Below are 25,836 nucleotides of genomic sequence, written 5' to 3'. Positions count from 1 at the left end.
CCAAGAGTGGCGCCCTGGGTGGTCACTGGATTCACTGGGCGAGCAGAGGTGACTGAGGTGCAACCCGCCCACGCGTGCCTACGAGGGGGAGCAGAGGCCTTATCTACCGAACCTGCTGGGGGTTTCAACCACACCGAGCGCTTGGAAACCCAACACTTCCTTTCTGCAGTCGAGTGTCGGCTCAGCTGCCACTATGAAGAGTCGGAAGTGTCTGCTGCGAAGGCACAGGAGGCCCAGGACCCTCTTGGGCAGGTCACACTGCTGAGGGCAGGCGGGGTCGGCTGGGCCAGCTCCATGACAAGAGGCGGTGGGGGCCGGGGGAAGTGGACCTCATGACAACCAACCGCCTCACTGCTCTCAGGGCCTGCCGAGGGCCACCTTCAAGGGGACAGGTGTCAGGCGAGGGGACGACACACAGAAATGCAAGGCGGCACTTCCTCTGTTTTGGTGCAAGATGTCAATGTCTAGGGGTTCCCTCTGAGGCTTGGTCCTTTGAAAAAAGAGCAAAGCCAGGTCCTGATGCCACGCCCCTCCCAATTCTCTGTGGCCCAGCTGCCTGGGGGCTGGAGCCGTCCTCCAGGGATACTGTTCCCCCGGGGGTTGGACCAGAGGCTGACACCCAAAGAACAAATGGAACAAGTACAATGGGCTCGGTTTGCTTTTCCTTTCCCTGTTTTTTTTTTTTTTTAACCTAAGTAAGCAGGTTCTGAGACGACAACATGGGCAGCGTCACCCTTCCCCAGAGACCAGAGGGCCGAGGCTGCGACAGGTGGAAGAGGAAGTGAACGTTCCGCTGTGTGCACTCTCCTCCGGGCTCGGTGGGACGGGCAGGGAGGAGCTGGTCCGTCCTGGGCGGGAAGGGCGGGTGGCGGGATTCACAGGTCACCGGCAGAATCACACGGCGGTGCGTGTGGGCGTGCTGGGCTGGTTCAGACGCAGCGTTTTACACAACCAGCCGGCAAAATCCACTTCTTCCACCTCAGACCGTTTGATGAAGCCATGGTTCTGAAAAGGAAGGAGAGGCGCCGTGAACAGCCTGGTGCCTGCAGGGAGGAGGAAGGGACCAGGCTTCTGCTCAGATCTGGCAGGCCAGCTGGGATGAAAACCCAAAAACAGAGAGAAAAGCCCCCCCCCTCCCCCCCCCCCCCCGCCAATGCAGGAGGACACAGTTGGGACAGGGAGCAGGGAAGTTCCATGCCCGAAGCCAGAAAGACATGGGACAGGGTGTCAGGGGACGGGGAGGCTGTTCTGAGCTCCCCAGAGCCCAGGAAGCCGCCTCAGCACTGCTGACCCTGAGGCCAAGTCAGTCCCTGGGGGCCGTCCTGACACTGTGGAGTGGTGAGCAGCATGTCTGGCCCCCACCCACTCAATGCCAGGAGCACCCCCAGTTGTGATGATCATAGGTGATCATAGGAGCCAACAGACGTAGCCTAGTATCCCCTGCAGGCAGACCCCCGGATGAGACCATCTGATCTGGAAAAGAACTGCCTGTGTGGATAGCAAGTTCCCTACAAGTCCCATCCAGTGTGGCAGCCACCAGCCACAAGAGGCTCCTCGGCCCTTTAAATATGGCTTGTGAGGCTGAGGAACAGATTTGTGCATTCCACTTTGTTTTAAGGAATTTGCTAGCCACCCAAGGCTGGCGGTTCCAGCAGGAACAGCCGAGCACTCTAGCTTCCTGGTTCTGGGCTGGGTGGGGTGAACGAACGCTTTCTGAACAGGGTGTGCCCGGCAGGGGCGGCCCAGGACAGGAGGGCGGGGCCTCAGAGTCCACGGAGGGGTCTAGTCTTCCCATGTGACATTAAGGTCCGGACTGCTGCCTCCTCTGCAAGCTGGGGCAGGCAAGACCACCTCATCTTGCTGAAGGCTGGGGCAGGCTTGAGTGAAACACCGAAGCAGGGAGCGAACCCCTGTGGTTTAGGGCGGCAGGAGAGTGGGTGCAAAGGTAGCCCCAACAGCAGCCGGTTTTACTCAGGCAGGGAGACCTGGGAGGTTTCCTGCACAGCGTGCACGGGGAGCTGGGGAGCCGGGGGCACTACAGGGGGTTTCAACACAATCGCATTTCTCCATTTCGTGTTTGTATCTTTTACAACGAACACATGTCTCTTACACTGTATCCGCATTCTTTAGCACACATTACTGGAAAATCTATGTCAGACACAGTAAGAAGTTTCTAGAAAGAATCAGGCAGAGGCAGACCCCTTCCCACATGGTGCTCCAGGCAAGGCTTCCTATTTTGACCACAGCAAAGGGTGATGACAACCAGGACACAGCCTGTTGCCACAACTAACAGTGGGGCGGGATTAGAGCAGGTGCAGGGCCTTCTCAGAGGAGGCCCTGAAGGCAAGACTCACAGACATGGAGCCGGGAGCCCTGAGAGGAACAGGGCGCATCCCTGGGGGCAGGACCATCCTGTGCAAAGGTCCTGAGGGGAAGGCAGGTTTCAGAGGCCGCCTGGGTTTTCAAGGACATTGAATGGTGTGGGGCATCCAAGGACAGCACCAGCCTCGTGGCCTCCCTGACCCGCGGGCGGCTTGACAAGCCCACGATGGAAGCGTCCAGAAGCCTTAGAGCCCATCATTCTGCAGAAACAGCCCCAACCACGCATGGCTGGGCCCTTCTGTTCCCCGAGGGGCTGAGAGGGCAGAGCTGGCTCTGGGTCCTTCCCACTATGGACCAGGAGACCCACAGGGTCGCCAGCTGGACACCCCCCCCATGACAAGAGCTGCTCAGGGCGCCTGGCGGGGCTTCCCTCTCCTGAGGAGGAGGGCGGGGCCCTGGGCGGCAGCTGCGCCCCGGGGACCCCGGAATCTGCAGCGTCACTCACCATGAGCATCTTCAGATCTGCTCGCTCAGCTGGGTTCTTAATGAGGCTGGGGTTCCATGAGGTGGAGCAGCAAGACGGAGCATGGGGAGACAAGACAGCGCGGTGAGTTGGTGGCCATGGGGACCGCCATCACTCTGCTGCCTGGTCCCCGGGGTGAGGGCTCCAGCACTGGCTGAGGTGTAAGGGCAGTGCGCCTTGGGGAGGGAGGGCGGGGTCTGAGACCACGAAAGAGGGAAAGGGAGAGGAGGTGGGAAACCCCCTGCTGCTGCTCAGTCAGAGGCCCGGCAGCAACTGCCGCTCCATTTCCATAAAACCCTCAAGTCTGGGAGTCCGACGGTCAAAATGGAACCTTTTCCTTAAAAAAAGCAGAACTGCCTAAACGCAGCTGCTCAAAGCAGCTTGGGGCCGAATGGTAATTCTTCAAACACAGAGAAAACCTTGCATGGAGACAAAAATGTTCACACGGACGAAGGATAACTGGATTTGTGCCACACAGCGTTGGCTGGAAGTCAGGAGGCCAGTGCACCTTCTCTGCCCAGAGCAGGTTTGCTGCTGGGAGCCACACAGGCTCCAGGTGCCCCTGGGCCGTGTCTGCTCATCCCTCTTCTTCAGAGGGAACAGCTGACCACCGCCCAGACTCCGGCGAGGAAGGCTTGTTTAGAAGCTGGTGGCTTGCAGGGCTCGAGGGATTCGGGGAGCCTTCTGGCAGAAAGCAAGGTGGGAACAGCTTTATTGCCAAAGTGCCTGGAACCCAGGTTCACTCGGGTGTTGGGCACGGCCGCTGGACACTGTGACTTGGCTTTGGAAAGGGAATCTGGGTTCTCAGGTGACCACAGGTGTCCCACCGGATGCTGCTGACCACCCGGCATTCCTGAGTGGTAGGCTCGGCAGAGGGGCTGGGCCAGGGCCAGAGAAGGAGACTTCTAGGTTGATGGCTGGAAGTGTGGGCGGCCCATTCCAGGAGGGCCCTTATGCTCCCCGAGGAGGGCCTGGTACCCAGCCCTACCCACCCGAGACCGCACTGGAGGCTGTGGCACCTTACCATTTATTCACAAACTCCTGGAAGTCCTGGGTGAAGACACCACTGGGCAGCTTAGGAGGAGGCTGTGGGAGAGAGCAGACAGGTGGGAGTCAGATGCTCACGCTGGTTCTAGAATTAGGGAGAAGACACTTCCCAGCCTTGCTCAGGTGAGGACAGCATGGTACCTGGGGATCCTCAGGGCACACCTCTGCTAGCCCAGTCCCTTCACCCTGCTAGAAGCGGAGAGGGCACCCATCCCCTCTCCTGTCCAGCAGCTTCTTGGCTGGCCCGGCCCCCAGCTCTGCTAACTGGGTTGGCCTCTTCCAGGGTTTTCTTTCGAAAGGTCTCATTTAGGGATCACACTGGTTCTACAAGGAAGGAGAGCAGGGCTCACCCTCATTTATGGACAAGGGTGGTGTCACACTGCCTCAGCCACCCACCTGTGGGTGTCTTGAATGAGCTGAAGGTCTAGACTACGGGGGCAGCTAGTTCCAGGGGTTAGGGCCTGAGAGCTGGGGGAGCCCGAGGAGCCTGGCCTGACACACACGTCCCAGGGTGGGGACGGTCATGCGCAGGATCAGAGGCGGTGGCCAGAGATTGTCCTGGTGAAACCCACAAGGCCTCCTCTTCAGCTCCTTCCACCTTCCCAGTCCTGGGACCCAGCCTTCCCGCTCAGGGAGGGAGGTGCTTGCTGGGTGGCACTGCCAGGTACAGGCAGAGCTGTGTCACCAGTCACCCCACCCTGGTCTGTCACCACCAATCTCTCAGCCCTGGGCCAAGTCCCACACCACAGGCAGCCCAGCCACCCTGTTTCTTTGCCCTGTCTCCAGAGGGCCACTGAAAATACACATCAGCCCAGAGTCCCAGGGAAGGTGCCCAGGCCTTGCTGAGAGGGAGGCTTCAGGGTCAGGTCCTGCTGCAGGCCTCTAAGGAGGCTGCTTCCATCCTTAGGCCTCGGTTTACCGGTCTGTACAACGGGAATATTCATACTACCCTTCCAGGTGCTCTGTGCCTCCTTCCCAGAGAGGAGGGGGCACCTGGACTTTCCCCAAGGGAGTGGGACTATTTATGACTTCATGGACACAGACTCCAAGATGCTCAGAGAGATGCTGGGTGTCAGAGCTCTGGGAGTGGCCTGGCTTCTTGGCCCTAATACTTGGCTATTGGCCTTGGAGGAGAGGGCTGCAGTGGGAATTCTGGGATTATCTTTATAAAAACAAAAAAATGTCCCTTGGGGAGGGGTGGATTTCTGCAGTATGGCTGGAAGTAAGACCATGTTTTCACACCTGATAACCTCCTATTGACAAGAATGGTCTCCGTCTCTCCCCCAACAAAATCCTTAGTCTATGCGTCGAATTCTCCCTTTTTGCTAATGTGTTCCTACAGGAATAACTTAATTCGTTGGCATGAAGACATGCCAAAGGGCCTTCAGGTACCCACCTCGTTCACAATGTAGTCCAGCAGTTCAAAGATAGCCATAGCCGGTCGGCTGTCCACCCCGTGACCTGCCCAGGGGAGAAACAAAAATGGGGTGAAATGGGCGAGTGGCTGATGTGTTCCTGTTGGGCAGTAAGTCTGAGTGTGCTGAATAAGCCAGCACTCTTCTCCCCACAATGCCTGAACCAGGGAGGCTCCCCTGGTCTGGCTACTAAGTTTATTTCCTAGAAAAGTAACGTTAATCCTAATGAATTAATAAAACACCAAAATGAACAGGAGCGGTTTTGAGGAGTTACACATTTGGGGCGGTGCTGCGCCCAGGAGGTGCCACGGCACAGCCCCTGCTTAGTGGCACCCAGGCGCCGCGGGGTGGGTGGTGGCGGTTTGCTGGCTGCAGCGTGACCTTGCATGGAGCTTCGGGTGGAGACAGCAGTAGGCTGGCTGGGGGTGGCTGACCCCTGTCCTAGACCCAGCTGGCCAGGTCTGGGTTTGGCAGTTGGACTTCCCCTTCTGTCTTATCCTGAAATGGGCACGGAGCTGGGGCAGGGGCTGGAGGAGATGGTGGCAGGCCAAGGTGGCCTGGCATGACCCACCGCTCCTCCCAGCTGGGAAGGGGCCGAAGGGGAACACCAGGGAGGCCGCTGGGAGTTGGACTGGGAGGCTCGGGGGCAGGGCCTGAGGACACAGATGGGGACAAGATTCTCTCCTTAGAGGAAATCAAGACACCCAGCAGTCTGGGTGCAGCCCCGGAAAGAAGGCCCGGACTAGAAAACACTGAAAATCACCCTCTGACAGCCAAGTGCCCATCGATGGTGAACAGATACACAGCACATGGTCCAGGGGAATCTTATCCGGCCATGAAACGGAGTGAGGCACTGACACGGGACAACGTGGATGGGCCTTGGAAACATGACGCTCAGTGAGAGAAGCCAGGCACGAAGGCCACAGGGTGTGATTCCATTTACGTGGAATGTCCAGAAGAGGCAAATTCAGGGTCAGGAAATGGATTCGTGGGTGCCAGGGTTGGGGATCCCTTTTGGAATTAGATAGATGTGATGGTTGGACAATCTCGTGAGGATACCAAACCCATTGAATTATACGCTTGAAAAGAGTGAATCATACGGTACTTGAATTTTATCTCGATGAAACTGTTATGAAACCAGCGGACCACAGTCCACTGCATGTTCCCTTGGACTCTGACTTAACTCAGTTCCCTTCCTGTCAGCACTGTTCCCAGGCTCTGCCGCCTCAGCTGCGACCCTCCCCCTTGCCACCCTCCAAGTGTGGAAGCAGCAGCCTGAACCGCTCAGCCTTCCACCTCACAGGCGGCAGCTCTTGGTATCAAGAATCATCTGGGAGCCCAGTGCCCCCCAGCCTCCTGTCCCCTCCCGTGCTGAGCTGCCGGTATGTCCAACAAACCACCGAAGGAAATTCTGAATCTAGTTCCTTTCAATTTTGGGTCTCCCTGGAAGGCCTGGCTCAAACACAGCAGAAGGCTCAGGGCAGTGGCTAGGCGGTGCGCATACGGGCATTCCCTGGGCAAGTCTCTCACTTTTTTGTGTGCTTGGACATTTCCGTGATAAAATGTTGGAAAATCCAACCCAACCAGTGGCTTGGCTGAGGGGTTGGCGTCTAGATCCCACCAGCTGGTGGCAACAGGTGCAGCTGTCCCGGATGGGACAGGTCGGGGGCGCTGCTTCCAGCACGGCCCTAGAAGCCTCAGGACCATCTGAGGACTGCTGACCGCAGTTAGCACGACCCAGGGGACAGGTGGTGCCAAGAAGGGCCAGAGGGGAGGCAGCTGCCACCCCCCAGCATGGCATTCCCCACGCTGGTCACTGCCCATCCAAACCGGAAGTGCTAGACTCAGGCCATACCACTGATGGGGCGTCCGGGGGGTCTCGGCCGCGGTGAGATGCTGTGAGGCTCTCCTTCTGCCCCATCGACCATGGGCCGGCCGAATATGGCCTCCAGCTCCTTGGCATCCGGCGGGGGGATGGGGTACCTTCCAATGGACAGCTCCACCAGGGACAAGCCCATGCTCCAGATGTCCGACTGCACCGAGTAGTGAGTGCCTTGCAGCCGCTCCGGCTGTTGGGTGAGACAGAGAGGAAAGAAAGGCCAGAGGGAGCCAGATGAACCCGGAAGCTGGGGGAGCTCACCAGGCCAGGGTGGATCTGAGTGTCTCTCATTGTTCCCTCAGACCCCTCCCCTGACCCCTGCTAACCCTTTAGAGACCAGGGAGAAGCTTCCAGCCAGGGCTGACAGCATCGCTTTAAAAACCCAAATCCTTGGCACTTTTGGGAAAGAACGATAGTGGAATGCCTCCTTTCCCACAGTAATCCCTAGACTAACTTCTCAGGATCTGCTTCAACTATCACCCGGTTGTTTCCTAAAACACCTGAGGTCTAGTTTCTTGGCTCAAAAATTACCTACTACCCTTCTTGACTGGGTTTTTATTACCAGTGGGAAGAACCAGGCAGGCATTCCCAGAGACAAACCTGAGCGAGAACATGGTGGAAATGAGAATTTCAGAGGAGAAATCCAGCAAAGAAAAAAGAGAGTATATTACGAGAACATGCAGGCTTCTGGAAAAGCTTCTGGAAAACGGGGAAGAGCAAACGGGAAGGGGAGGGTATGGCACGCGATGTTAAATGCCTCTCAAAGGACTTACAGACATGTAGGATCGAGTTCCCACGAAGGAGTTGGCCATGGAGTCGATGAGCTGCCCGCTCACCCCAAAATCGCACAGCTTGATCTCCCCTCTGGAGTTGACGAGGATGTTAGATGGTTTCACATCTGAGAGCAGAGCCAGCGGGTGAGGCGTGGCTCAGGCCCACCCACTGGCCCGTGGCCCGGGAGGGGCTCCGCGCATCTTACCTCGGTGCATGATCTGGTGCTTTTCCCGGAGATACGCCAGGCCCCGCAGAACCTGTGAGGGAGCCACAGGGTGGGAGGTCAGCAGGGCCGTGCCACAGGGGGGAGTCTGCCCTGGACAGGCCTGCAGGCCAGACCTCAGTGGCCACAGCATGTGGAACTAGCTCAGGGAATGCGTTTTCAGGTGGGGACGAGCAGAGGAGAGGCAAAGTGAGGGCAGTGACAGCCACACTGGTGGGTACAGATGCCTCCCTCACCGATTCTCACATGACGACCCACCCACGAGGCAGACACTGCCATCCCCTTGGTCTCAGAGGAGCGGCCGAGGCCCACGGAAGCTGAGACGGGGCCCAAGGCACTGTTAGGGCTGTGAGTATGCGGCTGGCCACCCTGCCTCCGAACAGAAGTTGTACCTGCCCAATAGGCGCCATCTGTTGAATGCTTTGGTTCCGGGCTGTGCTAAGGACCCCCCGCCCCCCAAACTGATGGTGTCACCAAGTCAGAGAAGAAACACTCGTGATATTGCACTGGGGGACCCTGTGTGCCTGGGACCACATCATCAGGGTCCCATGCAACCTGGCACCTGGTATATGGGGCAGGAGAGCATTACCCCTATTTAATGGGCAAAGGGGTGCCCCTGCTCAGTACCCAGCCAGTGGAGACTGGTGCTGGCAGTCTCCCTCTCTGCAGGGGCTTTAGCGACACACACCACTGGCCATGTGGAGCGGGCATAAGTGAGAATCAAGTGGCAGAGCACAGGGCTATGAGCACGTGCACGCACTCAGTGCTGCAATGGCGGGGACGTGGCGCCTGTACACTCACCGCAATGCTGACCTTCCCCAGGATCTCTTCTGGAATTCTCTTGGCTTCTTTCAACACCTGGTCCAGAGAGCCACCATCCTGTGGGCAGTACAGGAGAGAGAAAGCAAGCGCTGAGCAGGCGGCCAGGGGGGCTGCTGCAGAGATAGATCCCAGAGGGACGCTGAAGTGGCAGATTTAAAAACGCAACATTTCCCTGGTTCCTGGAGAGCTGAGGCCTGCTTTGCTCCATGGGAAACAGAGGCCAGACCACAGGTAAAGGCAGCCCGTGGCTTCAGGATAGCACATCCAGTGCAGAAGGGGAAAGAGTGCCCGTGACTCGGCCTTCCTGAGGCTGCCACAGCGGCAGGCCCAGCCACCAGGAGGGCGCACCAGCCAGACCCATCTCCTTCTGGGCCTGGGTTCTTGTCACAGCCCAGGCAGGACAGAGATTGTGAACAAAGGCGATGCCCTGTAAGTGTCCAGCACAGGAGAAAGGCGGCCAAGCCAACTGGCCTCTCCCTTGCGGCCCCCTCCCCCGCCTAGTTAAGAAGGGACCTGCTGCCCCAGGGCACAGAGGGATGACACCCCTGCTGCTTCCCTTAGGTCTTGTCCTCTGCTCACTGTGTTACACATGGGATTGTCCTGTAAAGGACCTGACACAGGTCCTTCCAGTTGATCCCCCACCCCGCCCTGGGCGTGGCCCCAAATCTACCCGACAATGAGGAAACAGGTGCCTTGTGCAAGGCTGCCTGGTAATAAATCTGGAAACCAAAACTCAGGGTGTTGCTGGCTCTGGCCGGGTGCCTCTTCAGAGGTGGGGCTCTGAGCATATGCCTGGCGGCCCCCTAGGACTTTAGGTGACATGGCTAAGTTCCAACCACAGGCCGGAGCTTGCCTTGGTTCCGTGGCATCCAGAGTGGAGCTGAGGGCAGGGTGGCCCCAGGCCTGCACTTCCTCCACTGCGCTGCTCTAGGAGCTCCACAGTGTCACTTCCTTGGGACACCTTCTGCTTCACCCGGGGCAGGGAGAAGCCTTGGAGGTGCCCAGGTCTCCCCTCTGGCACCCCAGCTGTGTTCGTGGGGAGTTTTAGGAAACCCAAATAGTTTGAAGCTTCAAGAATATGTGTGACTCTGTCAACAAGTAGGGGACCCAAACTTGTAGAGGGTGGGTGTGGCCGAGGAAGGCAGGAGGTGAGCCTGGTCTGACCAGGGTGCCCGGCCCGCCCCGCTCTACCTGCAGGGCAAGATGGAAATTCCTTCTATTCTTCTCATTTCTTGTTTTATCAATCAACCTTAAAAGAATTAAAAAAATTTTAAAACTGTAATCCCTGTTCCCTAACACAGGTCCTTCTCCATTCTGCACTTTCATCGAGTTGTGTATGTTCACTGAATAAGAACATTCAGGGAGGAATCTCCAGAGAGGCTATGGTGAGGCACCCTGCTGGGGGCTCAGGAGTTAACTCAGAAGTCCTCCGTGTGAAGGACACTGCTCTCTTACATGGTCTTCCCTCAGCACTGGTAACACTGGGGCCCGGCCATTCCCTCTGGGGGCTGTCCTGGGCACTGTGGGGTGCTGAGCAGCGTCCCTGACCTTCGCCAGCACCTCCCTCATTGTGAGAATGTCCCCTGGGTGAGATGCCCTGGTCTACAGCTAAGAGGGTAAGTCATTCGCTCAAGTCACACGCACAGGATGTGGTGCAGATGTCACAACTAGGTCGTTTTGACCCCTAAACCTGTCTCTATGCATGACCATGGTTTCATTTTGTGTGTATGTTTTAAATGTTCTTAAAGTCTTACTTTTATTAAGTGGTGGTATAAGAATACACATTTTTATAAAAATTTAAATGTAGATAAGTAACACCGATCCCCCAGGGATTCCACTTGCCTCCCCAGAAGTGTGCCTTACAGTCATCCAGATCCTCTGCACATGTGCACACACATCCACATGCACAAGGAAACAGAGTTTTACACAAATATAAGCGGGTTCATAGCGCACATCTTTTCCTCTTTGGGGATGTTCTGATTGGATTCACACAGGCTGACTTTGTTTCTCACTGCAGAGCGGCTGGGTGGCATCCCTTCTCTGTCCTTTGCTGACAACGAGTGTCTGACTTTTTATTATTACAGAACGAGGGGGTGCTTTCTTCAGTGGGTCTGACTAGAGCCTCAGAGTAGTGAGTAAGCAGCTTCCCAGCTACTCCATCCTGAGATACCCACTGTCCTCTGGGTCCATGCCTGAATCTCCCCCAGATGAGACTTAGGCCACTTGGAAACTGCCAGCCCCGCTGTCCCCAAGCCCCGAAGGCCCCCACACTCTGGCCAGGCGAGGCATGACTGTCTGTGCTGCATCTGGGCTCTGTTATCATTAGGAGTCTCTTCCCAAAAGCTGCAGCTGGAACCTCCCTGAGGGGAAATTAGAGCCAACCCCACACTACCCTGAGTGAAGATGAAACCTCTCCCTCCTCAGGAAACAGTTCCACATGTAGGATATTGATTAGGTGGGCTGTCACGATGGTGAAAAAAGAGAAATGAAGACTCCGGTCTGGTAGCTCATTTGGTTAGCGTGTTGTCCAGATACACCAAGGTTGCAGATTCAATTCCCAGTCAGGGCACATACAAGAAGCAACCAATGAATCATAAATCAGTGAAACAACAAATTGATGTTTGTCTCCCCCCCGCCCACTTCAAATCAATAAATTAGAGAGAGAGAGAGAGAGAGAGAAAGAGAGAGAGATATGAAAGTGGCAGAGAAATATGGAGAAATGGCCCCAGTGACAATGGTGATATTTTACTCAATGTCCTATGTGATGAGGGCCAAAGGAAAGGCAATACCACAGCCCTGGCTTGACAGGTAAGCAGGGGTGAGAATCTCCTCCAGTCATGTGCTGAGAGGCGGGCTGTGGGGCTGAGGCCTGACCCCAGGGAGTCATCTACCCCTTATGTGGGGCATCCCACAATAAGGTACATGGATGCACAAAGCAGCAATGTCCCCCACACAGGGAAAACCTATGAACATGCATATGGATTCTGGATGGGTTTATTCAACATAAATATACTGTTAAGGGCCCTGGCTGGTGTGGCTCAGTTGGTTGGAGCATTGTTCCATGTGCCGAAGGGTCATGGGTCCAATTCCTGGTCAGAGCACATATCCAGGTTGCAGATTCGATCCCCAGTCAGGGCATGTATTGGAGGCAAATGATTGATGTTTCGCTCTCACATCAATGTTTTTTTCTCTCTCCCTCCATGCCTTCCTCACCAAGTCCCCCTCTCTCTTTTTAAAATGTTTTTATTGACTTTTTTTTTTTGAGAGAGAGAGAGGAAGGGAGAGGGAGAGAGAGAAACAATGATGTGAGAGAGAAACATTGACCGGTTGCACCACTACCAGGGATCCAGCCTGCAACCTGGGTATGTGCTCTGACCAGGAATTCAACTGGTGACCTTTCCATGCATGGGTGACACTCAACCAATTGAGCCACACCAGCCAGGGCACCAAGTCCCCTCTTTAAGGTTCATCTTAGTCTTGAAAATCACTGGCCTCCAAGATTAGTGGACCATAACTCCCATAAGGAGAAAGCAGGAAGCGAGGGCCTCACCTGGGCATGTCTTTTCATGGGGCATTATTCATTTCTTTTACTGTCCTCGTCTCTTATTATAAAAGCAAACCAAAAACCCAACTAGAAACTTTTGAAGGATGAGCACAATGAATAAATAGAATGGCTAGCACTCGCCCCCTGCCTCCTGGTGGCTAGGACTGTGTGCTGCTAGGGTGCAGATGCCTAGTGCTGGAAACCAATGTCTTCCATTCACCAAGAACAGATGGGGGAGGGGAGGGGTGCTACACTGTGCCGCTCCCCCTTTGCTGTAAGGGAATGAGGTGGCTTCAAATTCTAACGATATTCAGGGAGAACAGGTAGGGGTGGTCAAGAGCACTGGAGAGGCAGGAGAGAAGAGGAGGACAGGGAGAAGGGAGGGCAGGGAGGGGGAGGAAGAAGGAGGAGGAAGAAGTATAGAGGCTCTCCTCAGATCATAAAGTGACTTCCTTCCTTTCCCCTCCTTGATTCTTGTCTACACAGTGACTTTGCCCTCAGGCGGGCAGATATGATCTCCCTCTCCTAGGTGAGGAAAGGGACTCCTCCAGGGTGCTGCCTGGTGGGGATCTTGATGCAGGGGGGTGGGGAGCATCTTCTGGCGGGCACTCCCTCCAAGCGGTTACTCAGGAAGGCTGCTCACAATGCATTCCTTGCAGCCACTTGCTCAATTTCGTTTCCTGCCTTCATTACAAAACTGTCAGGGGACAGCACATTTGCACGGCATAACTGAAGCTGCTCAGGCCATGTGCCGAAAGCCACACTGCGCCCTGGTTTTGCAAGGGCCCTGCCAGCCCTGAGCCCATCCAGCCGGGCAGCAGGCAGTCTGGTATCTGCTCAACTGGGCTGCCAGAGGGTCGGGGGCATTTCCCCCCAGGGCCTTCAGCTCTCACCACTTCTGCTTTCATTACACCCAATCCCACCCACTTCTGAACTTCAAGACCAAAGTTTCTTAATTAGGGGCACAGCCGACGCTACTGCGGTGGTTTGAAAAAAACGACTGGTGCCAGGCTCCACCCGAGTTTCTAATCCAGATCTGAGCTGGGGGCAGACCCAGGTCTGTCTTTAAAACAGCCCCCAACTCTTTGGAAACACCGATCACATTTCCAATCTCATGTACCCTCGGGCCCCATATTCCACCAGTAGGACTTTACCACTCAGGGATGCTTGCTTCCGTGCAAGAACATCCAAGGCAGCATCATTCAAAATGGGCAGAGATCAGAAACAATCCCAGCGTCCACCAGCAAGAGTTTAATAAATTACCTGACAGGTCAATGTGGTGCCAGAACACTAGACTGGGGAAAAGAGCCGGCTCTATGTGCCAACAGGAAATAATTTCTGCCTGGTACCCAGTGAGAGAGGAAAGTTGGGAGGAGGGCGTCTGGCGTTTAAAGATGAAGGAACCTAAACATATGCGCTCGCATGGCATTGACTATCTCCGGGAGGATCTCCTTGGAAAGAGGTGCACCGTAGCTCTGGGGACAGGACCCTGAGGGACACAGGCAGGGGACCTCCTCTTCACCAGCCACCCTCTCATTCTACATGAACCCTTTGTCTTGCCATGTCTCCCTGGTGGCAAGCCCAGGTGGCTCTGGGACGCTGGCTGGGCCCCTCGGTTCCAGGTGCCCCGCCGCGCTCACCATGTGCTCCATGCAGATGCTGATCTCCCCGTCGCTGTAGAAGGCCCCGTAGAAGCCCACAATGTACGGGGAGTTGCACTCATGCAGCACCTGCAGCTCGCGGATGATCTGGTTCCGGATGGCTGGCTTGATCTCCAGGTGAATCAGCTGCAAGGGAATGGGAATCAGGTTCAGAAGCAGGCTTCTGAGGGGCACCGAGGGGCGGGGCTTTAGTCCTCTACCCTTGAGGTGCTCATGACAGCATTCAAGACGTCAGCTACCCTCTCCTAGGTATCGATCTACCCAGGAGAACTGAAAACACAGATCCACGTACACACTTGTACATGTGTTCACAGCAGTGTGAGTCACAATTGCTAATACACGGACGCAACCCAAGTATTTATCAACTGGCGAATGGACAAACAAAATGTGGTCCATCCTCACACCGGAATATTATACAACCATGAAAAGGGGTGAAGCACTGACGCTCACTACAACATAGACCAACCTTGAGAACACTATGTTCAGTGAGAGAAGCCAGACACTAAAGGCCACACAGTGTGTGATTCCATTATGTGAAATGTCCCAAAACAGGCAAATCCAGAGACAGGAACTGGATTGGTGGTTGCCAGGGCCTGGGGCTAGGGCTTCTTTTGGGGGTGATGAAAATATTCCCAAATCGGTGGTGGCAATGTTCTTAATATACTGAAAAACACTTAATTATACACTCTACAAGGGTAAACTGTCCAGTAAGTGAGTTACATCTCAAATAAAGTTGTTTAAAAAGCTCATCAACAGCCGAAACCGGTTTGGCTCAGTGGATAGAGCGTCGGCCTGCGGACTGAAAGGTCCCAGGTTCGATTCCGGTCAAGGGCATGTACCTGGGTTGCGGGCACATCTCCAGTGGGAGATGTGCTGGAGGCTGCTGATCGATGTTTCTCTCTCATCGATGTTTCTGACTCTCTATCTCTCTCCCTTCCTCTCTGTAAAAAATCAATAAAATATATTTAAAAAAAAAAAAATAAAATAAAAAAAAATAAAAAGCTCCTCAACAGAGCAAACATTTTTTAACTGGTTATAGGGGAAGCTCTGTTAAGAGGAGCTCTCTTCCCACCAAATCATGTGAAGTCAGGAAATGGCCGGGCAGGGGATTACTTCACCCCTGCTCAGCCCCTCACTCAGGGGCGGGTTTCTCTGGAGCCCTTCCCACTTCCAGGTAGAGCAAAGGGAGAGAGCCTCAGGTCACCTCCTGAGGATCCTAGCCGCCCTTCCACTTGAGTTCAATCCAGCAGCCAAGAGTGTCACCAAACTCATTACATTTCAAAAGGTGAGAAGCCCAAGGACCATCTGGAGACACGCAGAAAAGACAGCAGCCAAAACACCCAGAGCAATGCTTAACTACAAACCCTAAGCAAGCCAAGATCCCCTACCCAGCGATACAGAGGGAAAGCTGTGGGTCCAGGTCCTGGCTACTTAGAATCCTAGATGCTCAGCCATCATGGTAAGTTAAGAAAAAGGAGTGATTTATACCCCTTTGCCAGAGGGGCAGAGGCAGATCACATGTATCTGAAAGTGATTGCCATCAACTCAGATATTTACATAAAGTCGGTTACAACAGAGGTCAGTGATGAGGAGGAAGACAGCAAAGATGACCCAGCTCGGAGATATGCCATTGGGAGGGAAGAGAAGCAGGTTAAACAACCCCAAAAGGTGGGGGTGCCCCAAAGGAGGAACCATGGAGAGGTGATCTGGAGCTCAGGTGACACTGGGGCCAGCGTTCCAGAAAGAAAGACAAAGAATTGCCTGTTTGAGGACACCAAGGCACGAAGGGGTGTGTACCAAGTTGGAGGGGAGGGAGGGGGAGTCACAGGGTATGTGTGGGAAGTGTCACCTGCTCACAGGCCCATGCCAATGACCCTTGCGACCTTGAGTACTCTGGCACGTCCTAGCAGCATGGTGCCTGGTGCCCCCACCATGCCCAGGCAGTACTTCCTTGACTGGGACCCTCCAGCCCCCAGGGCCCCTCAGGCATTTGGTTCTCCACCCAACCTAGCCTGCAGAGCCCAGCCTAACTACCCTCCCTGGGACACTGCACACCCCCACGGCCACCTCCAGGACCACAACACACCAGGACTCCAGCATGCTCTCTCCTTCGGTGGGACTGCATCCTCGAGGAGATGCCCAACATATGCACACATATGTGCTTCGAAGGGTTGAGATGCTGGGTCTGAAAATGAAGCTCTGATGTTTGCGTGGAAGATGGGAGGCTGATGCATAGGCAGCACAGGATGATGGAGACCCGGGCCGTCCAACAGAAATATACCATAAGCCACATACATAATTTAAAAATCCATTAGCTGCCATATTAATGAAGTAAAAAGAAGCAGGTGAAATGAATTTTTCATGTCTTTTGTTTAATTTAATGTAATGTATCAAAAAATTATTGACATGTGATGGACGTAAAAATATTAATGACTTTTTTTTTCATACCAAGCCCTTGAAATCTGGTGTGTGTTTTTTGCACATGTAGCACATCTTAACTGAAACTGACCACATTTCAAGCGCTCAGTAGCTGTATCTGACCCAGAGTGGCTCTTAACTAAGAACTTGAAAGGAGCCACAGATGAATGAGTGGCAGGGGCACGAGAGTCCACCAGGCTTTAGAGAAGAGGAAGGGTGGACAAAACTGAGAACTGCTCAGGATCCCAGAGGTCCTGGAAGCCTGGAGTAGGGTGAATGTGAAACAAGGCCTGGGAAGCGAGAGGATTTCAGGAAAATTGTAGAGGCAATGTAGTAAAAAAAAAAAAAAAGAAAGAAAAAGGGGGGAGGAGAGGGAATGTAGGGGCTGTGCTACGTGATCTGTTTTAATGGGTCTTGTAAAGCAATCCTTCTGGATTGAACAGGAGTGGGCACTGAGGGTGTGCAGAGAAAGAGCAGGAATGGGAAGGCACGTGTGCTCACAATTCGCCTTGGTGACAACCCTGGGTGGGGCACACAATTCACCCTGATAACAACCCTGGTGGGACAGGGTAACTGCCCCCACTGCACTGATGAGCAAGTTCAGGTTCTGAGACATTCAATTTCATTCCCATGGACACCCAGCTGGTGAGCAGTCAGGTCAGGATTGGGGCTGAGCTCACGAACTGCCAGAACCCATCCTCTTTCATAGCACCCTTCTGGGGCCAACCCAGCCCCACTTGCTGGTTCAGTCAGAGAGTGCTGGAAGTTCAAACCAAACACATAGCCTGTCTAGGAGTTTCAGGCAGTTCCTACTGCAGGACAGGGGATCTGAGCTAGGAAAGAGGGACATGGATTCTGGAGGTAAAACCCTGACAGCTTCCACAGGGTCAGGGTCAGCCATGAAGGTTCCATCCAATTCCGTTAAGACCCAAACTAGCCTCAGTTTTCTCACCTGTAAAATGGAGAGGTCACTCCAATTAAATAGAACACGTGTCAAGGTTTTAACACTGGCTTTGACACAGGGCAGCTAGCATTACTATGTGGCCTTGGGTGGGTCACATGACCTTCACTGTAGAAGCAAGTACACATTCCTTTGCTCCAAGTACAGGGGGATCACGGGAGCCCTGCTGCGTAACAAATATGCTAAACTCTCCGAAGAGCTGCCCTGGCCCAGGTCTCGCACAGGTTTCGTTCCTAGGGCCTCAGAAGAATGCAGGAGTTAGTGAGCCATGATAGGTCAAGAAAAAATTTATGAACAAGCCTGACTGTAGAAATTGAGAGACTGGTTTTCTTGGGCCTTACCGAACTGGTCTTGTTGCTTCCCCAGCCCGTCCTACTGGTTAGGATGATCCTCTGCCAATCACAGGGAGCGGAGGGATGCTGGCCCACAGAGCAGGAGCTGTATGGGCGTCCAGGAGCTCCACCCAACCCTCACCCTCACACCTGCGGGCAGGCTGCCTTTGGAGATCTGATAAGCCTACACACTTGGAATGTGTGGAATTTATACCAGGCTTCCCGGGAAATTCGGAATTCCAACCAGGGTAGTGGAGGAAGGAATGAGGCCACTGCTTCTTAAAAACTGTTTTGTCTTGCCAATTTTCCCATCTGTGCCCTCAGCTGAATAAAGGCAACAGACCTCCCAGGTGGACTGGCATTCCAGATGGATTAAAAGGAGCCCCAGACCCCCAGAGCGGTCCAGAGCTCCTGGGCCATAAGGAGTCACAGCCCCAGACCACACAAGACCCAGGTGGACAGCCTTCTCGTTCAACGTATTTGCCAACTGCCTGCACTGTTCTGACAGCTGCTGGGAGGAGGAGGTTACGATCTATAGGAAACAAAATCTGAGGTCCTGACCCTCATTTATTGGACCTTTAAAAAAAACACCCAACTTTTTATTTTGAAAGAATTAAAGAAGCAGAGGGAAGTTGCAAAAACAGCAGAGTCCCACGCCCTTCCCCCGACAGTGACACCTTCTATGATGAAGAACCATACCAGGAACTGACATTGGGACAGCACCACCGCCAACTTAACTTCAGAACTTCTCTGTCCCCGTTTTAAAGCCCGACATCTTACTTCAAAGGCTTTCATAAAGCTGTAGACCAGTGGTTCTCAACCTTCCTGATGCCGTGACCCTTTAGTACAGCTCCTCATGTTGTGGTGACCCCCAAACATAAAATTATTTTCGTTGCTACTTCATAACTGTAATGTTGCTACTGTTATGAATCGTAATGTAAATATCTGATATGCAGGATGTATTTTCATTGTTACAAATTGAACATAATTAAAGCATAGTGATTCATCACAAAAACAATATGTAATTATATATGTGTTTTCCGATGGTCTTAGGCGACCTGTGTGAAAGGGTTGTTCGACCCCCAAAGGGGTTCTAGAACTGCTTCTGTAGACAAACTCCCAGATTCACGTCTATACAAGGCTTGCTGGGAACACCTGGAAGATTCCTCAGCTGGCCTGAGAGAACCCCGGGTCCCTGATACAAACTCTGACCAGCATTGCTCTCAAGTCTCTCTGCCCGTCCCCCTCCCTGCACCTCAGACCTGACTTTTATTCCTGGTGCTTCGGGCAATGGCAGACCAGAGATTTCTGGGGCTGCTCTGGTTTTGAAAAGGCTGCCTGCGCTAACAGGACAGAAATAGGCTGCAGGAGGAGGGCAGTGCTCTAGAGGCAAGAGAATAGCTACAGAGCTAAAACCCATGGAAACCAAGCTCATCATTCCCAGGAAAGGCGGGACCTGCTCCGGCCCACCAGGCACGGGGTGGTCAGGTTTCGGAGAATACAATTTGGAAATGACAAGACAGTGGGCTTCCAGAAATAGGTGGCTTTCGATGTCTGAAAGAACATGACTGTGTGAGTGAAACAACTGCTCAGCATGAAGCCCCCGCAGTTATGTGTTCGGAAGCCACTGTCCCCAGATAGTCACATCCTTCTCGTCCACTCCTTATTCTCCCAGGGTTGTTCCCGAATGTTTAATGGGAGGCTGCACCGTGGCACAGAAGCCTAGATGAGGGAGGCTCAGGACTTCTCAGAGCCAAGGTTTGTTCTCAGGGTGGGGTGACGGTTGATTTAATGTGTCCACAGTATCCAGCTGTCTGGTCAAACACCCGTCTAGATGTCACGGTGAAGGTATTTTTCAGATGTGATTTAACATGGAAATCACCTGACTTTGAGAAAAGCAGACAACACCCCCACAAGTGGGCAGCCTCATCCAATCAGCTGAAGGCCCGAAGAGAAAAGACTGAGGCCCCCCAAAGAAGAGGGAATTCTGCCTCCAGACTTAAGCTGTGACATCCTCGTGCTTCTGATCCTCTGGAGAACTCGGACTAACACAGGTGGTTTAGTTACCCCATTGCCCAGGGACCATCGCACCACAGGCCCTGTCTTGGGTCTGCAGTGTTTTCTCCTGGTTGTGAAATCAGGGCGATGCCAGCTCTAAGGGAATTTAAATCTCATCCTTTCTTCCTGAAAACTCCTTCAGCTTTCTGGGAATCTGAATTTAAGCCGCCCCGGAGGCAACGGTCAATAATAGAGAGGAAGAGCCGCTTGAGGAAAGCCAGCATTGCCGCATTCTAACTGGAAGCCGAACTCTTTTTCAGGAATGAGAACCCACCGCTGATGGGAGGGCTTCTGAGCACAGGAGCCAGCAGAAGACAGAGGCCGGCACCTTTCAAACTGCTCTCCTGTTCCCAGGGACCTGCTCCCACCCCATGTCACCCACAGAGCATAGGGACAGAACACCTGCCTTGCCACAGGCCACCTCTCACCTTTCTTGCCATGATGAGGCCTGAAGGTCTGTGCTGGACCTTGGTGACCACCCCGCCGTTCCCGGCTCCCAGCTCTGAGATCCTTTCGAAGTCATCATCCTTGAGCTCCCCGACCTTGGCCTTTTGGGTGAGGAAGGCTTCTAACCGCTTCTTCTGCTGCTCATCAAGCTCTAGTTCCTCTAGCTTCTTCTGGAGGTCCACCAAGTTTGCTCTGCAGAGACCCAACGGCAAGGATTAGTGAAGAGGGTGCAAGCTGCCCAAATGCGTCACCTGAGCTGAGGGTACCTGTGGCCAGGTCCTGGGTTTGCAACCAGGAGGATGCAGAGATGAATCAGATTTGATTCTTGGGCTTGAGGGGCTGATGATCTAGCAGAAGAGAAAGAAGACCTGCATACACACAGCTGACCAGAAGAGAAAGCTGGCTCCCCGAGAACTGAGGCCACTGCCCCTCTCTCTGCTCACAAAGGTTAGGAGACCTCAGGACCTGGAGGACCAGCTCTGGTTCAATGGCCCTGTAATCAGGTTCAGGAGTCCTCCTTCCTGATGCAAGGGTCCCCTACCTCTCTGGAGGGAGACATGGAACTGGGGAGACACGACTAGGCACCAGGGGAGTGAAGGCCCAGGCCAGGATGTCTATCTTCATGAGGATGGAAGAGCAAACTCCTTTTTAGTGGCCTTAGAGCAAAGAGCAAGAACCAATGGGCAGAAGGTAGAAGTTGTAATCTACATGAAGAGCGGACTGATTTAAATAGTGCAGATAATTCCAGGGCATTCCACTCAACCAGCACACTCTTATTATACCCCAAGCACACTGTAAACATTAGGCATTTATACCCACACACATTTCTGGGCCGGTTATTAAAAAACCCACATGTACATTGCACTTTATTGGGTGATTCAAGGAATTTTCAAAAAAAATTTGACGATTAGCTATTTTCACTAATGCCTTGGGGTAAAAAGCAGCTCCTTGTAACAGGCAGGTAGACTTTAGCACGAAGCACACAAGAACCAACCCCGTGCCGTCCAAACACAGAATGTAAACAACATGTGCAATTTAAAATTTATAAGCACATTAAAAATATATATCAAGTGAAATTAACTTTAATACATTTGATCTAACCCATCAAAACATATTTTGCAATGTGCAACAAATATAAACAAATTCATGAATATCAATCCCCAAGTGACTATGATTCACTTACAACTTAAAGAGGTTTGAGCAAAGGGGCACACAGGCCAGGAACAAGATAACCTGCCACTGGGCAATGCCACCTGAGCTGGTACTGCAAAGAGGTGGCTGGAAGGCAGGTGTCATTTGCTGAGCAAGTAAACCAGAGCTTTATAAACACCATCACACTATCTTGTTGAAGTCTCTCAATCCTCCTGGGAGGCGGGGTCTCCTGTAGACCCAGCCTATGCTGAGGGAACAGGCCCAGGGAGGTTAAGTAACTAGCCCAAAAGTCACAACGCTAGCAAGTGGCAGTGTCTGGAATTAAACCTGTATGCTTCCCGATTACACAGTCTATGTTCTATTTTTTTTAAATTTTTTTTAAAAAATGTATTTTTATTGATTGCAGAAAGGAAGGGAGCGGGAGGGAGAGATAGAAACATCGATGAGAGAGAACCATTGATTGGCTGCCTTTTGCACACGCCCCTTACTGGGGATCCTGGGGATCGAGCCTGCAACCCAAGCATGTGCCCTTGACTGGAACTGAACCTGGGACCCTTCAGTCCCCAGACCAACACTCCATTCACTGAGCCAAATCAGCCAGGGCCAGTCTGTGTTCCTGATGGCCCTCGCTCATCACAGTGTCCTCCTAAACCAAGACCGGGGCCCAGCAGGTGTTCACTGGACGCCCGGCGAACCAAGACCTCAATGAAGATGAGAAGGACTCTGGTGGACGGAAGAGAGAAGCAGAGGAATGAATGAATGCGACACAGTTCCTTCACTGGAGGGTCGAGAGACAACTTTTGAGGCCAAGCTCTGGAAGGTCTCCAGCACTGCCCTATGACATCCAAAATGCATTCAGGAGTCAGCTGATTAATCCATTTTAAATTTAATGGCAACTCAACTGTGGTTATAAAAAACCCTGTAATCCCAATGGCTGGCTTCCTCTACTGGGGGAATTCTTGAAGGGATGGAAATCAGACACCACATTAAAAAAAAAAAGAGAGAGAGAGGGAGAGAGCGAGATATTATGAAGAAAGAGCTGTCTTATAAGAAGAGGAGTGCACTTTTTACTATAAGGAACACACCCCCACATTGAGCTATGCGCTTGGACACAGAGTCCAAGCGCATAGCTACATCAAGACTCATGTCCTTACCTTCACCCTCACCTTACCCCTCGCCCAGGTTGCAGAAGGCCTCGTCCCCTGAGAGGCACCAACATGCCATTCACCCATGCACACAGAAAGGGATCACACCTGGTTCTCATGGGAGTCACACCACAAGCACAGTGAAGTGCCCCTGGCCCGGGCCTCTGGGCTGTCCTGCTCTGCTCCACCACGCAGAACAGGAGTGGGAGGCCATAGGGACTTCAGGGGTCAAGCCGTCTCCCTGGTGTGACTTCCCACAAGATCCTGCCGTCCTGTCATCCCACCACCCAGGGACCTTCCCTTCTCTGTCCCCTTCTCCACAAATCCTCCTGCTTCCCTCAACTGCCTCAAGCCTCTAGCACTTCTCCAGCCCCTCAAGGCTTTGCTAACCCATTAGATCAGAATCTCTGCTCATCTGCTGTCAGAGGTGCCAGCAGGGCCCCACTTCTTCCCTAGATGTCTCCTATTGCCCCCCACAGCCCTGCCCCTCCAAGTTCTCCGCACTCCCTGCTTCCCCAGCCTCCTCTGGCCCTCACCACTCTCCCCAGCTCCAGGGGCTTCACCCCCCAACTAGCAGGAGTTTCTCAGGCTTCCTTCCCCCCAAATTCCCTCAGGGAGCCTTCCCCCTACTTACTCCACCGCTCAGGGATCCCTCCCACATCCTCATCTCTCAGGCATCTCTTTCCCTTTTCCTGGTCTTCAATGGACGTCCTCGCCCATCCTCACTCCCAGGGGCCTCGCTCACCTGTTCAGGGTATGCAAGGACCCCTCCCTCCACCTCCCTATTCAGGGACCCCCACCTCCACTTTTGATTTCACTCCTAGGGACACCTGACCCATCCTCTCCTCTCAGGAACCCTCCCCCAACCATCACCCAGGATTCGCTACTCAGGGACTCCCCCCAACTCCAATTTCAGTGCTCAGTGGCCCCACACCCCATCATTTTCCTGCAGGGACCTCATTTCACCCCGGTTCACTACTCAGGGAACCCCCCTCATCAAAATGTCACTATTTAGGGCCCCACACCTCCTCATCTCCCCACAGGAACCTTCCCTCACTCCAACCTCACTACGGGAACCCCTCCCACCTTCACCACCCCTCCCACCCCACCCCCTTCTCTCAGGACCCCTCCCCTGACCTCACTACTCAGGGGCTCCCCCACATTCCACCCCCTCCTCTCTAGGACCCCTCCCCTGACCTCACCACTCAGGGGCTCCCCCACATTCCACCCCCTCCTCTCTAGGACCCCTCCCCTGACCTCACCACTCAGGGGCTCCCCCACATTCCACCCCCTCCTCTCTAGGACCCCTCCCCTGACCTCACCACTCAGGGGCTCCTCCCCTCCCACCCCATCCCCTCCTCTCAGGACCCCTCCCCTGACCTCACCACTCAGGGGCTCCCCCACATTCCACCCCCTCCTCTCAGGACCCCTCCCCTGACCTCACCACTCAGGGGCTCCCCCACATTCCACCCCCTCCTCTCAGGACCCTACTCCTGACCTCCCAACTCAGGGATCCCCACCCTCCATCCTCGCCCGGCCCGGCCCACTCACTCGGAGGCGCCCTCGCTGGTGGGGGATGGGCCCTCGGCGATGGCGGGGTTGATGGTGAGCGCCGGCAGCACCGGCTTCCTCCGGGCCAGCATCGGGGCTCCGCGGGCCGGCGGCGGCGCCTCTAGCCGGGGCCCATAGGGGGCGGGCCGGGAGCGGGCGGCGCCGACACGATCCCGGAGCTGAGGCCGCGGCCGAGGCCGGCACCGGGGCGGCGAGGGCGGGGGCGCTGAGGACCGGGGCCGAGGAGCGCCGCGGGGCGCGGGGACGAGGCCGATGCACCGCCGCCGCCGCCGAGGCCGGACCGAGGCTGACGCTGCAGCCGGAGCCCCGGAGGCACAGGCGGGGAGGGGGAGCGACGAGATCGCGAACCAGCCTCTCGCGAGAGCCACACGGGAACCGCGCAGGCCCCGCCCCCTCCTCGCCCGGCGTCGGGGCCCCCGCCGGCCGCCGCCTCCGGGAGGGGAAAGGGGCGGAGACCCACCGAGGCGGCGCCCGCGGGGTGCGCCCTCGCCCGCCCCACCCCCGCGGGTGCGCCTGCGCCGGGCGCGGGGCGGGGCGCAGGTGAGGCCAGGTGAGGAGGAGGCCGGGGCGCGAGGAGCGGAGCGGTGAGTAGGGAGGGGCGCACCTCGGAGCCGTGGGTGCGGGTTGGGGCGACAGGAGCCGCTCAGTCTCCAGAAGGTGGGGAGACAGACCCAGAGCGCACCGAAGTGTTCTTGCCAATATGGACACACAAGCCCCCACCAGCTCAAAATGAACCCCGTTCGTTTGTGGGAGAAAGGTGTTTTAAAATACTTTTATTGTGGTAAATATACATAACAAGTGTACCTTTTTGTTCCCCAATATATTTTTATTGATTTCAGAGAGGAAGGAAGAGACGAGAGAGAGTCATGGATCGGCTGCCTCCTGCACGCCCCCGACTGGGGATCGAGCTCGCAGCCCGGCATGTGCCCCTGACCGGCATCGAACCTGGGACCTTTCAGTTCGCAGGCCGACGCTCTCTCCACCGAGCCCAACCGGCTACGGCCAAATGTACCTTTTTTAAAGCCATTTTTAAGTGTCTAGTTCAGTGCCATTCAGTGCATTCACATTGTTGTGCGACATCACCATCGTGCACCTCCAGAACTTTCCCATCTTCCCGCAGCGAAACTCTGTCCCCATTAAACGCTAACTCCTCCTCCCCCAGCCCCTGGCTCCCACCATCTACTTCCTTCTCTATGGATCTGACTCCTCTAGGGACATCATTTACCCGGAATCACACAGTATTTGTCCTGTCGTGTCTGGCTGGTCGCACTCAGCATAATGTCTTCAAGGGTCATCCATAGTTGTAGCAGGTGTCAGAACAGCCTTTCTTTTTAAGGCTGAATAATATTCCATTGTATGGACGGACCCCATTTCATTGGTTCATTCATCCCTTGGTAGACATTTGAATATTCCCACCTTTTGGCTATTGTGAATAATGCTTTGATAATGGGTATGAAAATAATGGGTGTAAAATATCTGTTCAAGTCCCTGCTTTCAGTTCTTTTGGGCATCTTCCTAGAAATGGAATGGCTGGATCGGAG

General features: G+C 54.3%; 1 protein-coding gene across 2 annotated transcripts; it reads right to left on the bottom strand.

Annotated features, from left to right (window-relative positions):
* Window positions 1-650: 650 nt before the first annotated feature.
* On the bottom strand, window positions 651-24,638 carry MAP2K2 (mitogen-activated protein kinase kinase 2). 2 transcript variants are annotated; one of them, XM_059697153.1, is made up of 11 exons: window positions 24,275-24,638; window positions 20,408-20,618; window positions 14,190-14,336; window positions 8,985-9,062; window positions 8,166-8,217; window positions 7,960-8,084; window positions 7,163-7,376; window positions 5,289-5,353; window positions 3,870-3,931; window positions 2,828-2,873; window positions 651-1,005 (listed from the first exon to the last, which is right to left on the bottom strand). In XM_059697153.1, the coding sequence occupies exons 1-11, from the start codon at window positions 24,364-24,366 to the stop codon at window positions 895-897; spliced, it is 1,203 nt and encodes a 400-aa protein (XP_059553136.1). In that variant the 5' UTR covers window positions 24,367-24,638; the 3' UTR covers window positions 651-894. The 2 variants fall into 2 exon arrangements, with proteins under 2 accessions (XP_059553136.1, XP_059553137.1); XM_059697154.1 differs by lacking the exons at window positions 651-1,005; window positions 2,828-2,873 and adding an exon at window positions 3,361-3,529.
* Window positions 24,639-25,836: the final 1,198 nt, after the last annotated feature.

The sequence above is a fragment of the Myotis daubentonii genome, chromosome 5 (assembly GCF_963259705.1).
Source record: "Myotis daubentonii chromosome 5, mMyoDau2.1, whole genome shotgun sequence".
In the NCBI taxonomy this organism is placed as follows: domain Eukaryota; kingdom Metazoa; phylum Chordata; class Mammalia; order Chiroptera; family Vespertilionidae; genus Myotis; species Myotis daubentonii.
Note: the sequence above shows the minus strand (reverse complement) of the source record. Positions and strands in the feature narration are given on the sequence as shown.